At 39.9% G+C, this 14,832-nt stretch overlaps 1 protein-coding gene across 1 annotated transcript in view; it reads right to left on the bottom strand.

The window, feature by feature from the left end:
• The window catches only part of LOC137260317 (sodium-coupled monocarboxylate transporter 1-like), a 30,289-nt gene that overhangs the window by 691 nt on the left and 14,766 nt on the right, over window positions 1-14,832 (bottom strand). The window contains exons 15-19 of the mRNA XM_067797997.1: window positions 14,749-14,822; window positions 3,511-4,307; window positions 2,891-2,980; window positions 583-602; window positions 153-237 (exon numbers count right to left, since the gene is read on the bottom strand). Coding sequence (XP_067654098.1) covers window positions 153-237; window positions 583-602; window positions 2,891-2,980; window positions 3,511-4,307; window positions 14,749-14,822 — 1,066 coding nt within the window. The remainder of the gene's footprint in view (window positions 1-152; window positions 238-582; window positions 603-2,890; window positions 2,981-3,510; window positions 4,308-14,748; window positions 14,823-14,832) is intronic.

Raw genomic sequence — 14,832 nt, 5'->3', positions numbered from 1 at the left:
GGGCACTATACCTGACTCTCTCACTGACAACATGCGGTCATGCTGCTAGACCCTTGCATCGCTTGCTACACGCTCTAAATTTGCAGCTTCCACTGTATACGTATGTTACACGCCCCAGTAAAAATAATGAAACCCAACCAACCAAAACTTACCTGTTTTCTTCTTTCTCCACTGCGACCGGTCTACGGCCAATCATTTCCTTGAAGATCCGGGACGGAAAATGATCTTCAGTAACACCTGATATTCAGTAAAACATGATCTTTAGTAAAACATGATCTTCAGTAACACTTGATCTTCAGTAACACTTGATTTTCAGTAACACATGATCTTCAGTAACACATGCTTGTCGTAAGGGGCACTAACTGGATCGGGTAGTCAGACTCGCTGACTTTTTTCATAAATCATTTTATTCATTTCAGTGCATTGTGTGTTGGATAAAGTACTGACATGTGTAAAGTAGCATTACGGACATCAAAACTGTTATAGGTTGTGTTTTATCAGTACTGATATCAGATTAAGACATGAGAGTGCTATACTACTCACCAAAAGTCTAGATTCACCAGTATTAATGTAACCACTTACTTGAGTCAACTGCTCTGAACCTGATTTTGCAAAATATTCCACATTAACTGCTGCATTGTCAAATAAATTTTAAAAGGCTTAATATATTATTGCCATGAGTTCAATAACTGATAAAAATCAGTAAGTTGTGGTAAATGCTAATAAAAAATTTTCAGCAAACCACAGCTGCTGACATGCATGACATTTGCACGTGCCTTCTGGCAATCTCATGCATGATCCACGTGCAGTCCAGCTGCATAAAGTTAGCAGTCGCTTTCCCACCCCAAGACAGTCCCGAGATTCATGTACCGAGACTCATTTACCCATACATATACACATGGCATACAGTGAGTGCTTTAAGTGTGACTAAACATTTTTTTGAGTAGTATAAATTAAGATTGCAACACAGTGATCATATATTTCAATTTTTCATCGAATGAGGGCAAGCGCTATTCTTCTTAGAAATAATTTCTTCAACATTAAAAACATCCCTGAAAGTTTTGTTTTTTTCTAAAACCTTCTTTTGAAAATATTTGTGTTTGCTGCTTGTGATATGGATATATTGTTTGGCTATTAACATTATATGTGATGTCAATATGCCATAGGAGCTATTGCAGAAGAGAATATCAGAATCTGTAGCCACAATATCAAAACTGATATATTGATTAAGAAAAATGTTAAGACCGCTATCATATAGCTGGAATATTGCTGAGTGGGGCGTAAACCTAAATTCACTCACTCACTCATCAAAGTGATCATCGTTGAAGGCTCTCTGAAACATTTTACGATATGTGGACATCTGGACAATTTCCTTCTTCGTGGCACGATGTTATTCTAGTTCAAGTCCCAAAACCTGGACGTGATCATATCGATACTTAAAATGATCGACCGATCTAGATGCGTTTGCAAGACTATGATAAATAGTCATCCTGTGTGGTACTTGCAAACCAACAACATTGCACCAGATATTCAATGTCCTTTCCGTCAAAAAGTCAACTGGTATTTCATGGTTTTCTAATTATTCAACTCATCGCTGACTTTGTCGGCAGTCAGGGGTTTAACCCCATTGACATCGATGTTACACTGAGACATTCAGCTGCTAACCTTGAGGATATCTAGCCACGGCATTCTCTACAGGCACGAATCATAATTCATGCTTTCGTGGATTAATACCTTATAATGCAATCAGTCAAATGTCTTTAACTGAGATTTTCGCCAGTCGTGTGACTCCTAACGTTATGGCAGCACAGAGTGAGAATGCTAGGTTAAGACTCACGTCAGCATTGTCGTCCTTCTGTTTGTAACTCATGAAGACTTGATATTGATGATTTCAAAGTGAACAGAGTGCTCTTATTATGTACAGCTTAGTCTGGCGATCGGGTGGATATCAAAGAAGGCAAACCTCATTTGTATTACCTAAAAGAATGGACCCGTCATTACGTCCCTGTTATAACATTGTGCCTTTTACTGTATATTATGATCACGTGGAGACTGACTAAGAACAGTTGCGTAGGGCTTGAAATATGAAATCGTGGTCAGTTTACCAGCCTGTACGACAGTTAGTGGGAACCGAACAGTTACATTTTTCCATGGAAGCTGTTGTCGATTCTCGTAGTCGAGATCTCATAAACCGGAATTGAAACTATTCTTGTTACCGACTTCGATGATTTTTCATATTTTTTTTATGCTAGACTCCACCCCTAAGAAAACTGTTGACTAATTCTGTGTGTGGAGTAGTGGCAGTTTTATGACTGATAATTCATCAGTGTGACAGTGAGTAAATAGAACATTATTCATATTTTAAAACTATATATATATCCCTAACTATTTTTTGTCCAGTATAAACAATGGATCGCCATCTATGGCTTTACCCCTTAAGCTTATGGACTACGTCTTCATGCTTGAATATTTTTTAAAAGTCGTTGAGGCAAAACGGTTGCCATGTATATATTTCAAGAGCACCTGTTCCAATCGCAAACTTATTAACGAACTTTTATTATACGTCCATCTATTACACGTGAGTACCTACCAGGTGCGTATAGAAGACAACTACCAGACCGATCGAAAGTATTTTGGACCTTGCTGGAAACCCCGCCAATGTTTGAAATAGTAAAAGAACAGAAAATTAGCAGATGAGATATACACTTTTGTCAATATCGGCTTGTGTGTTACATATAGTACATAATGTATGCATGATGAAGACGGCACCTGACAAACAGCTGTAGTCAGAGCATCACGTAAAATGATCTCTCATCGCCTATTAACGTTCATTCGAAACAGGATATGATGGTGAACTGTTGGTCCGTTGCAAATACATTTACAAACGTACCTGCTTCTAGAGCCGAAATCACGCCCATATAGATCATCTAGAATAAAACATGTCTCCAGGTACAACGTACACTGAGCCACGTGGCTACAACTGCAACGTACATACGGCCATGTACATACAAGTACAATGTACATACAGCCATGTGTACACAAGTGCAACGTACATACTGTCACTTGTCAAGGATAAGGTACATAGAGCTAGAGATCCGAGACCGACAGCAGACTCGCTTTCCTAATGAGTTCAGATCCTAGACTCTATGTTCACAAGATCCATACCTGACAATCATCATACTGTTTACAGCGTCTGTTTGTTCACAATCACCATGCTGTTTACAAACCTCCTTGTTGCCAATTACCCGGCTGTTTTACCTCCTTGTTGCCAATTACCCGGCTGTTTTACCTCCTTGTTGCCAATTACCCGGCTGTTTTACCTCCTTGTTGACAATCACCATGCTGTTTACAATACCTACGTGCTGGCAAGTACCAGGGTCTCCTTTCACAAAGCACTGTGATCGTAAGTCCCTAAGGTAACCTTAGTGCAATGTTGAAGAATGGGAGTCAAGGGTAACCTTAGCAATGGCTGCTTCGTGAAAGGAGCCAAAGGCTGTTTATTATACCCACTTCTTGACAATCACGACACTGTTCACACAAAGTGGGCCTTCCTGTGTGACAATCACGACACTGTTCACACAAAGTGGGCCTTCCTGTGTGACAATCACGACACTGTTCACACAAAGTGGGCCTTCCTGTGTGTCAATCACGATGCTGTTCACACAAAGTGGGCCTTCCTGTGTGTCAATCACGATGCTGTTCACACAAAGTGGGCCTTCCTGTGTGTCAATCACGATGCTGTTCACACAAAGTGGGCCTTCCTGTGTGTCAATCACGATGCTGTTCACACAAAGTGGGCCTTCCTGTGTGACAATCACGATGCTGTTCACACAAAGTGGGCCTTCCTGTGTGTCAATCACGATGCTGTTCACACAAAGTGGGCCTTCCTGTGTGACAATCACGATGCTGTTCACACAAAGTGGGCCTTCCTGTGTGACAATCACGATGCTGTTCACACAAAGTGGGCCTTCCTGTGTGTCAATCACGACGCTGTTCACACAAAGTGGGCCTTCCTGTGTGTCAATCACGATGCTGTTCACACAAAGTGGGCCTTCCTGTGTGTCAATCACGATGCTGTTCACACAAAGTGGGCCTTCCTGTGTGACAATCACGACACTGTTCACACAAAGTGGGCCTTCCTGTGTGTCAATCACGATGCTGTTCACACAAAGTGGGCCTTCCTGTGTGTCAATCACGATGCTGTTCACACAAAGTGGGCCTTCCTGTGTGTCAATCACGATGCTGTTCACACAAAGTGGGCCTTCCTGTGTGACAATCACGATGCTGTTCACACAAAGTGGGCCTTCCTGTGTGTCAATCACGACACTGTTCACACAAATTGGACCTTCTTGTGTGACATTCACGATACTGTTCACACAAATTGGACCTACTTGTGTGACAAACACGATACTGTTCACACAACTTGGACCTACTTGTGTGACAATCCTGATGCTGTTCACACAAATTGAACCTTCTTGTGTGACAAACACGATGCCATGAAACCACGATGATATGATGACAAATCAATGTTTCTGTTGACGCTGAAAATCGTCGCATTAACGTTCCATGACATGTACAGGTGTAAATATACAAGGGAAAACCAGACAATCAGGTGACTACTATCATGAGCAAAAATAACCTGTTCATCCTTCTTTGTAATCAAACTCATTAATTAACATGTGTCATCCTTCTTTGTACTCATACTCATTAATTAAAATGTGTCATCCTTCTAATACGTATTAGAACAGTCGGTCTTAAGGAATGTTCAGTTAGAATTACTTGGTTCCACTGCTTTTCACAGAGCTACAATATCATCACTTTATGGTGCAAGATGTTATGGTGATTTAGAGTTATAGTTAAAGACTTCTCTCGTCATGCCGACGATTCAATTTTTTGCATAGGTAGAATGTGTAGGGTTCTTTCCTCTTATTACCTATTGTGATATTGGTGGAATGCTGCTAAAATCATACTCACTCACTAATTCCTCCACAACAAACAATTAGCCTGGATTCTCCAACAAGACTGAACTCCTAGTTGGCACAGAGAGGTGGCAATCAGCCATGATTCTCCAAACAGAAACCAAGGAAATCAGGGGATATTGGAGTTGCTTTTAAACATAAATGCGAATAATATGTGACTGTCATTACTGAAGAATTTTGTGACTTCATATTACGGACAAAATGAGTAAATCACTATTTAATGTTCGAGAAGATGTTTACGTAGGTATTGTACATGTAACGAATGTTATCAGATTGAACAGCGCAGTTCTGATGACTTGGGTGTTTCCCAGTAGAGCCATAACAGTTGTGTCACGTGATCTTCGGTGATTGGCTCGTTTGTGTCAGCGATGCTCACTGGTGAACAGATTGATGTCCTCTTATTCAAAAGTAATTGTGCGCGCGCATAACGAGCTTCGAAAGAGTCTCGTGGGGTGACAGGAAAAGAAGCATCACGTCTGGGAGTGTCGGCTTGCTTTTGTTACACATGGAAGTGAGTGTATGGACGTATGGGGCTGGCATAGGAACGTGAAGTTAGAAACGGATTCGGGATGATTCGGGATTCGGGATTGGATGGCATGCACGTGCTGACACAGGCTGGATAAGTAACATTCGAAGTCCAAAGTCTGAGAGAAAGAAGAAAGATGTTGAGAAATCTAAACCGTGGTTTAGTGTAGCGTGTCAGGAAGCCAGGGAAACGTTAATAAAGCCAAATGGCGATTTGTAAGGCTTAAATTGTGCTTTCAGCAAACCATTTATGGACTTGAATCTAAGAATTACAAAATGTGCATAAATAAACATATCAGACTTCACAAAAGATCAAACAGGTAAAATGTTGAGACAGAAACATGATCGAAAGAGTTTTGGAAATCATTAATTAGTAGTTCAAGTAACGAGGATGGCAACTCGTTTAGATATAGACGTAATTAAGATCAGATCACTGGAAGACAAAAACACGAACAAGGAGAACACCGACGGTGCCACACAGGCTGCAGGTAATGTTTTATATAAACCTGTCATCATTCCTGCAATCAAACTCAAGAGATGTAAGACATCGGGGATAGACTTATAATAATGAATATATTATATGGGTAGTGCTGACTTAACGGTTTTATTATTATTTGAACAATCCAATCTCATATTTGAGAAGCGTTTTTACCAGAACTATGGTTAACGGAAATGATTAAACTGATCTATAAGAAGTAAAGCGATAATTCTGATCCATAACTTAGTCGTTTTGGATCGCTCTTCACTAAGACATTATTATAAACAACCGCCTTTCAGATTCCTTAGATACTAATAACGTTTTAACACCTACCCAAGCTGAGTTTAGAAAGTCATTCTCAATTTTTGACATTGTGGTTAATTTATAATCTGATATAAATTATGCAAAGTAGGAAACAAAAGCTCTGTTATGCCTTTATAGACTTTGCAGGAGCTTTCCATAGTGTTTGACGAACGATGGTTTGGAAAATAACAATGTAAACTGCTTCGTACAGAGGGTAAATTCCCCAGTCTTGTTAAATTAATGTATAACAACATCCAATCAAGTCTACAATGTAATACTGGTGTGACAAGCTACTTGTCATGTAGCAATGACGTGAGACAGGTGAAAAATCTGTCACCATTATTCATTTCCATTTTCATAAATGGTATTGAATCTCATGTACTTCCTTCTCGGCTCTAGTGATGTAAATCTATATTATATTGAAGACGAACACTTGTTGATATTTGTTTTATTATACGCAGATGATACAATCTTACTCGACGACTACAATAATTATGCTTTTGAACTCATTTTAGGACTAATAAAAAATATTGTGATTAATGTTTGTCGTAAGAAACTACTAAGGGGATCGGGTATCAGACTCACTGACCTGGTTGACACATGTTCCTCACTGAGTAGGCCGATGCTCATCCTGTTGATCACTGGAGTATGTGATGTAGCCTCGCATATTTACAGAACGCCGCCTTTTCGCTGGAATATTGCTGTGTGCGGCGTAGAAATAACTCACTCACTCCTTCCCCAGTGAAACAAAGTTCGGAAAACATTAACTGTGAAAACATCTCTAGACGTAATAAATCTATCAAAATATATCCTACATCTATCATCTCTTGTCAGGAAATAACGCTAGCATGTTGTTTTATGCCATCTTGAATTTGACTTTATATCAGCATATATGTTTACAATACATGCTCTTATTCCATAAAGGTACTACTACCACAACTGCTGCTGTTTCTGATGCTACTACTGCTTCTACTACCACTGTTACTAGCACTACTGCTGCTGTTAGTACTATCACAGCTGCTACTACTACTACTACTACTACTACTACCACAACTGCTGCTGTTGTTGTTATTCTTGCTACTGCTGCTACTGCTGCTACTACCACTACTACCACTACTACTACCACTGCTGCGGTTGCTTTATCAGCTGTTACATCTGATAACACTGAAACATGCCTGTAGACGAATGGGTGCTGTGCTGCAACAAACACTTCTCACAGTTTTGTTTCCATTGAATTAATTATATTATAGCTAATATAGAGGCCTACACATTCCCATCAGGACCAACAACTTCTTATGGGTCTAGGTCCTCAAGGCCTGCAGCTTTTCGACGTTAAGGACAAACACTGGCCCACTGCAACAAAATGTACTATGGGCACTTTACCTCAAATGAGTTTGCATACTTCGGTGGATAGAGACGAGGGAGGAACGAACAGAACTGTAGACACAACAATGGCTTCAATTAAGCCGAACGTGTCCAGATAGTACTGCGTCGAAATGGCGAGGGGCACAGTCTTCATCTGTCAGTCCCTCTGTCCATGCCATGTCAGAAGTTGTGTCGGTGCTTGAAATGTAAGACATTTGTTCGCATACATTTTGGCTCTATAGGCTCTTGTACTGTGATTGCGATTTTGGATCTTTCCATAAACCTGTTTATGCAAGTCCTTTGACTGCCGTGTTCTGACATGGTTGAGCGTATTGGCCTCCAGGCAGTAATTCACGTTTAGGGTAATGAATTTCCTAATTTGAGTTGAAAAAGCAAATGCATTGATTTGCTAGGATGAGGCTTTATGTACAAAATAGCATCTGATATTTTGTTTTAAAAGAATCTTCCAAATTGAATTTTAAAGATTTAAAATAGTGTAGAAATCATGTCTGAGTACTAAACGTCAGTATAGGTGATATTTGTAAAGCTATATCGCTAACGTAAATTATCTCCAATATACTCTTCAAAATGAGAAACTTGACAATGAATCGGAGGAATATAGTTGACACAAACCAAACCATACTACATTCCAATGAAGGGGAATGAATGAAGACGACAAAACGTTCGAAAAAATAGTAACGTTGAAAAAACAGTGACGTTGCCCTCACATTAGTAGAGAATCGCTAAAACGGGCATGTGCATCATGATATTGTGTATCACCCCGAGCTGCCTATGACTTAAGGCTGTAAAAAGACACATCGTTGGTACTCCACCTGCATTGCTTTAACCAACTATAGACGACAAGAGAAAGAAAAGACTGACAGAGATTCAACGACGCAACGCCATCGGTCGTTTAAACGGATTGGCATTGCAACATGATGTGGCAAGGCACTTAAACGTGTCCCCACAGGCCATCTCAAACTTATGGACCCGATACAACAATACTAGGATTGTTGATGACAGGCTCAGGTCAGGTCCACTTAGAGTTGCCAGGATCGCTATATCTCGTCGAGACATCTGTTACGGTTAATCAATTGCCGTGACAAACGGTATATGAAATCTCCGTTGAACAAAGCAATATATAACACAGACAAGTCTAAAATACTCAATGATATATTGAGGAAACAATGAGCAAGTGAATCATAATACAGATTTATAATACAATGCAGTTGAGTCACAAGTCTAAGGTAATCAGTCACATTATCAAATATTCACTGAAGCCAGTTCCACTGAGAGAGAAGTCAAACACGAAGTGTCAGTCTTCAAGGTCAGATTACTCAAATGATGTTCTTCACAAACAGTCGATGATAACCAGAGGCACACAGGTCCACTTATTCCAAGTGTAAGTCCGTGTGTGTCAATCAACACAAGAACCAGCCTCTATGTAATTATGTTGACGCAGTGATGGGAACATTTCAGCACAGCGGGGATATTTTGCCATTCACTTAGAACTTTCTCAAACAGGATGTAAACAATAGAGTGCCAAGGGCAGGCAACTGAAGCGCTATCAAGAAGGCCTGCCGCTAAAACTACTATTGCCATTGAACATGTATGATATAAAAAGTGACCCACAATTCACAAAAATCTAAACACTGAGACCCAATGATAACTGTCACTTAATCAATGATAACACAAATTACAGAAAACACACTCTCGTAACACATCTTCGTTCAAACACCATGGCCGCATCATCCACAACAACTCAAATCCCAAGACTGTGCCGAAGCTCTAAAGAGACAGCATTTGGCTGTGGGAAGCCAGAATTTTAGTCAGAAAACAAGTTCAACGTCACGTAATTCCCTCCATCAACGTCAACAGTTTATCTCTGGAGCATGACAATGTTCGACCTCAAATTGCACGTGTTTGACAGGACTTCCTCCAGCAAAACAATGTTCAGGTGTTACCTTGGCGTTCACCCGATATGTGGCCCATTGGCATATATGTGATACTCCCAACAGACGCTTGCACTTCAGCAAGAGTATCGACACACCCCTTAAGACAGCGCTCGGCATCTATTTTCTTCTTTGGGTCAACAGTGCTGAACTGTTATCGATGTTCATGATGATCACAACAGATACTCACATTTCACTCTGACCAGGAAGCTTTGATATTCCATTGTGGTTTTACCAAACACTTTTTGTATAATCATATTCTGGTAATGTGTACTTTGATGATTGTACTGAAATCGAGCAATGTCATGTTTGAATCAGAACAAAAACATGCCATTTGTTTTCTTTAGAACCGTTTTCGAATACCCAATCAACCAAGATCAAGATCACATGGTGCCTATCTTGTACAGCTGAACTCCTACACATGGCACATCAGATGATAAAATGTTCTTGATATCCACCACTGGTTTCTGGCAAATTTTGAATAAACATATTCATAACGTGTCACAATCCATTTGACGGATGTGGGACAGTGGCCCATCCTTGAAGATTTGAAAACTTTACAAATTTGATAAAAGGCTGATCTAGTAGAGTTATCTTCCCCACCTGTATCTGATCATGTCTTACGTATCGTACATTCCTCCTGTGACAGATGGAGAAGCAGCCGGCCTTTGTAGTATCGCAAGGTTATGCTGGCTTAGAAACAAAGTAGATCCAGCCTTTAGTCAATTGTACAAAATGTCTCTGTTCTGGGGAACGTGACTGTCGCGTTTACAATAGAAGGTTTGTTGCCTTAACAGCTGACACTTTGTCTAAATACCAGGGTGGTTGTCTTGACAATAGATTGCCAGGCAGATACTCAATCATGCATGGAGACCGTGTGTGTTGTCTTGACAAGAAGAAATCGCTCCATCAGAAGTATTTTGTTCTATCCGCCATTTTTCAAATTTGTCGAAATTTGAGTCCGAAAATTATGAATATGATAATATGTAATTTTCAGTATTATATCGTTGCAAATGGCACCTGGAAGTGACTGAATCAAAAGGACATGCATCTCAATATATTAACATTATAAGTTGCCTGGAACCACAAACATCACCAACTATAGTTTATATGCCTGTGAAAGAGGTCTTGCAAACATATTGTTGAGCATTGTCTGATGAGATGTTAAACTACAAACCTTATAGACTGTTAACGTGTCAAAACTGTCAGTAACGGCTGATTAAACCCTCATCAGTGACGTTATTTCTGAGGAGAATTAAAATGAAATTACAGAACTATGAAATCATTGTCTGTTATTGAATGAATAACATGATACATGATTTAAATATTAATTCACCTGATTTTATGAGGATCATCAAAATCACATCCATTCCGTACGAACATCAAAGGAACCTTTGATTACATGATGCAAATTTACTCAGTTGATTGGATGAAATTTATAGGATAGTATAGAACTGAAATCAAGTGAACCCTTTAGATGGAAAAAAATGATTCTGTCTCTGACAGCTTTGTTTTTGAGAAAATCGTATTCATGTTAATTCTATCGTGTAGAGGGCTTTCCAACGACGCCAAAAGGTCAATATGACCTAATTTTGACGATGGAACAAAATAGTTCTCAAGGAGCGAAATGTGTGCATGGAGACCATGTTGTTGTCTTGACAACAAATGTGTGCATGGAGACAATGCTTGTTGACAAGAGAGCGTCTTATTCTAGACGGTGTTTGTTGTCTTGAAAATGAAATGGATGCCGTGTTTGCTCTCTTGACAGTGGGGCATCTTATTCGAGACCACGTGTGCTGTCTTAAAAATAGAATGTCTGCTTGAAAATTTTGTTTGATAGCGTGACGACAGAGAGAGAGTCTGCATGGATACCGTGTGTGTTGTGTCGACAATAGAGCGTCACTGGGTATGTTGTCTTGACAACAGAGTGTCTGTATGGAGACCTTGCTTGATGTCTTGATCGTACATATCTGCATCGAGACCATGTTTGTTGTCTTGAGAATAGAGCGTCTTACTCTTGTTATCTTGACAATTATACGTCTGTATGGAAAGCGAGTTTATTGTCTTGAAAATAGAACGTCAGTTTTGAGGGAACCTTTTTGTCGTCTTGACTATGTAGAGTCTCTATGGAGACCGTGTTTTTGTCCTGATATGACAATTTAGCGTCTGCATAGAAACCAAGGTTTCTCCTTGGAAACCGTGTATGTTATCTTGACAATAGATTGGCTGCATGGAGAACAAAGCGATTGTTTCTTGTCTTGACAAGAGAGTGTCTGCGTAGAAACCGAGGATTTTGTTTTGACAATAAAGCATCTCCATGGAAACCGTGTTTGTTGTCTTGACAGGAGAGTGCTGGTTTGGAGGCCAGGTTTGTTGTCTTGACATTAGCACGTTCACAGGGACGTTTATACGATAGAAAGAGTGTCAGAAATACATATATGTAAAGATTTCAGCATGTAAAGTCTCCGCTGAGGCCTGAGAATCGAAAGTAAGATGATATTCCTATAAATGGTCACAATCGGATAATTATTTCAAACGTTCTACGCCATGACTCACCAACATTTAAGCAAAATCATGGATGACAAATCCCCTTTTACATTCGTTTATTAATTCCAGTCACACTGAAAACACTTATTCAGGGCTAGATTCGATCAACATCATCATCAGCAGCAGCAGCATTCTGTGTTTCTTAAAAACTTATTGCAACATCTGACGGTAAGCAGGCATAACTATCACACACTACCATGGACTAAATAATGACGTAGCGCTAAGATCATAACATGTTACCGCCTGGCATTTGTAGATCGCATCGCAGTAGCGTCAAGCGTGTTTAAATCTCTAACATTACAAGTTGGGGATATCGGGGCCTTGCTACTACATATAAAACATTGGAAGAAAGATATCTAAGACACAAGACTAGCTGAATCTGGTGAAAAGACACATCAATATTGTTACAAATCGTCGAAATCTTCGATCACTCCCCCTCCACATCTACAGTAGAGCTACTCCACCCACTATCGTTATCCACAGTGACTACAGTATGCAGCATCAGCAACATCGTGTACTGCTCACATATCCTGAACCTGGGGTCTTCTCGTTACCATCAGGGCCAGATCCTACAAACATTCAATCAAGGGATTCTGAATGTTGCTAAAGACATGGCAGTTTCTGAATGTTTAGCTAAATATACAACGTTCATAATACCTACATTATCAAATAAGTAATCATTTTATCAGATCGGGTGGGGTTGTAGGGGGAAACTGCGTACACTCCACTATATATTTTTGTGGCAGAAAATAATTCACAGGACCGTTTCGCTGAAATATTTCCCTTAGGAAGTGTGAATGTGTAAGACATGCTTGAACACTGAATATACGTCTCAGTGAGTCTGGGGTAGCGGGTTAGCTGTTTTAGGGAGAGGTGTTGAACAGAAAAACGGCCATTTTGTTCTTATGACGTGTGACCGTTTTGTGGACTAATCGATTTTGACTGGAAGTTTTGAATCCTTAACTCCCATCGTCTCTCGGATGAGCCTCCTTTCGACCCTGCTGCGTGATATGTAGGCTGACATTAGTGTGTACATTAGATCGTTAAGTCGTCAAAATGTGACGTGACAAAAACAGTGACACGACAAAGTTCGCATTGTTTACTTTCCCACAATGAAAGGAAAGACTAGTAAGCTGCACCTGGATGTACTGATCTAAACATACGCTGGGAGAAGAAATGTGGCGTTCATATTGCTCCACGTTATATTAATCACAGATTAATTAAAACAAAGTAGAGAAGATATAAACGTCAAGTGTAAACTGTCATCAAACTGTTTACAATTTGGTCTTCGTATAACGTGTGCCTTAAAGAAGGGGGCAGACTCGTCAACAGAACAGCGCGTTGAGCTGAACAGGGCCCACTTGCACAAAACGATCTTAGAACTACAGTTATTGTAAATCCTTAAGATTGCGATCTTAGGCTTCGGCTACAATCGCCATCCACTTGCACAAAGCGATTGTAGGCTAAGATCATTGTAAGTTACAATCAAAACTTACAATTAGTCGGAACCAATTGTAAGGAGTTAAGATCGTTGTAGTCAGTAGCAAGTTGGTGTCAGTTTCACGCAAACAATTAGCTTTACGTTTTGGGATTGCTTTCATATTGCATGAAACTGTATGATTCGCCTCGACACTTCAACAACACGGAGAATGCAACATCGATTTAACGTCAGAAATATCGTTATATCGGTAGTGCACGAAATTATTATCGAGTCGATATCATAAAGTACAATTCTCACCCGATTCAGTGTTGGAAAAAGTATGAACACCATTACTTTTTGATAATCAAAGAAAGGATAGTGACGAAAGGTGTCTGCATTCCTTTCATATGCTATCTTTTAATCTTCATGATTATTAGCCCAATAATTCAAGATGTATTTCAATATGTTCATAAAACATGATATTTCTGTGGTTGCAGTATCCATTCTTAGTTCATAAATCAAATTAGAATGTAGAAAAAACAGAGAATGACCCACAAGGTACAATTATATCATAAGTGTTACCTTCCACGTTATCATTTTTCTCTTCTATGTTATCATTTTCTTCAAAGATTTGTGGGGCTTTTTTTCTTGTTTTCTGCAAGGTGCGATTAAGTTGTGTGCAGTTACCAGTTCCACGTTATATTTGCTTTATCATGTTTTGCGCACTTGCAGACAACTGTAGACAGGGGTCGAATTAGGAATTTTTTACCTCCAACGTTGACGAGTTCGATCTTAGTTAAGATCGCGATCTTAAGTCCATGCTGTCTTAAGATCGTCTTTGTGCAAGTGTATTAGGGCGGTTGTATGGTGATTGTAAAGTTGATTGTAGATTCTTCTGTGCAAGCGGGGGTTGGACGAGAACTATTCAATTTGGGTCACCGAAACCATCGCTTTCTGTTTGTTTTCTGCCTTAGATTTATATTTGGTCAGTGCAGTGATTGGGTGCGCTTAGTTTTACGCCACACACAGGAATAACCCAGCATAGGCATATACACAGACAGTTTTACTGGAAATCCCAGTTCTACGTCAAGTCCCTGTTTCTATTATCGACCCAAACCATGTTTTATTACCAACCTCTTGATGTGTGCCTTGCTCGTGCGTTCGGCGTGAGTTTCTCACAACCTCAGGGAGACAGCGGGGGAACAGGAGCGGTAGCAGAAACCTTGGTTCCACATCACCGACACGGTTCATGCCTGAAAGTAA

The sequence above is a fragment of the Haliotis asinina genome, chromosome 13 (assembly GCF_037392515.1).
Source record: "Haliotis asinina isolate JCU_RB_2024 chromosome 13, JCU_Hal_asi_v2, whole genome shotgun sequence".
Lineage (NCBI taxonomy): Eukaryota > Metazoa > Mollusca > Gastropoda > Lepetellida > Haliotidae > Haliotis > Haliotis asinina.
This window is presented reverse-complemented; position numbering and strand designations above follow the sequence as displayed.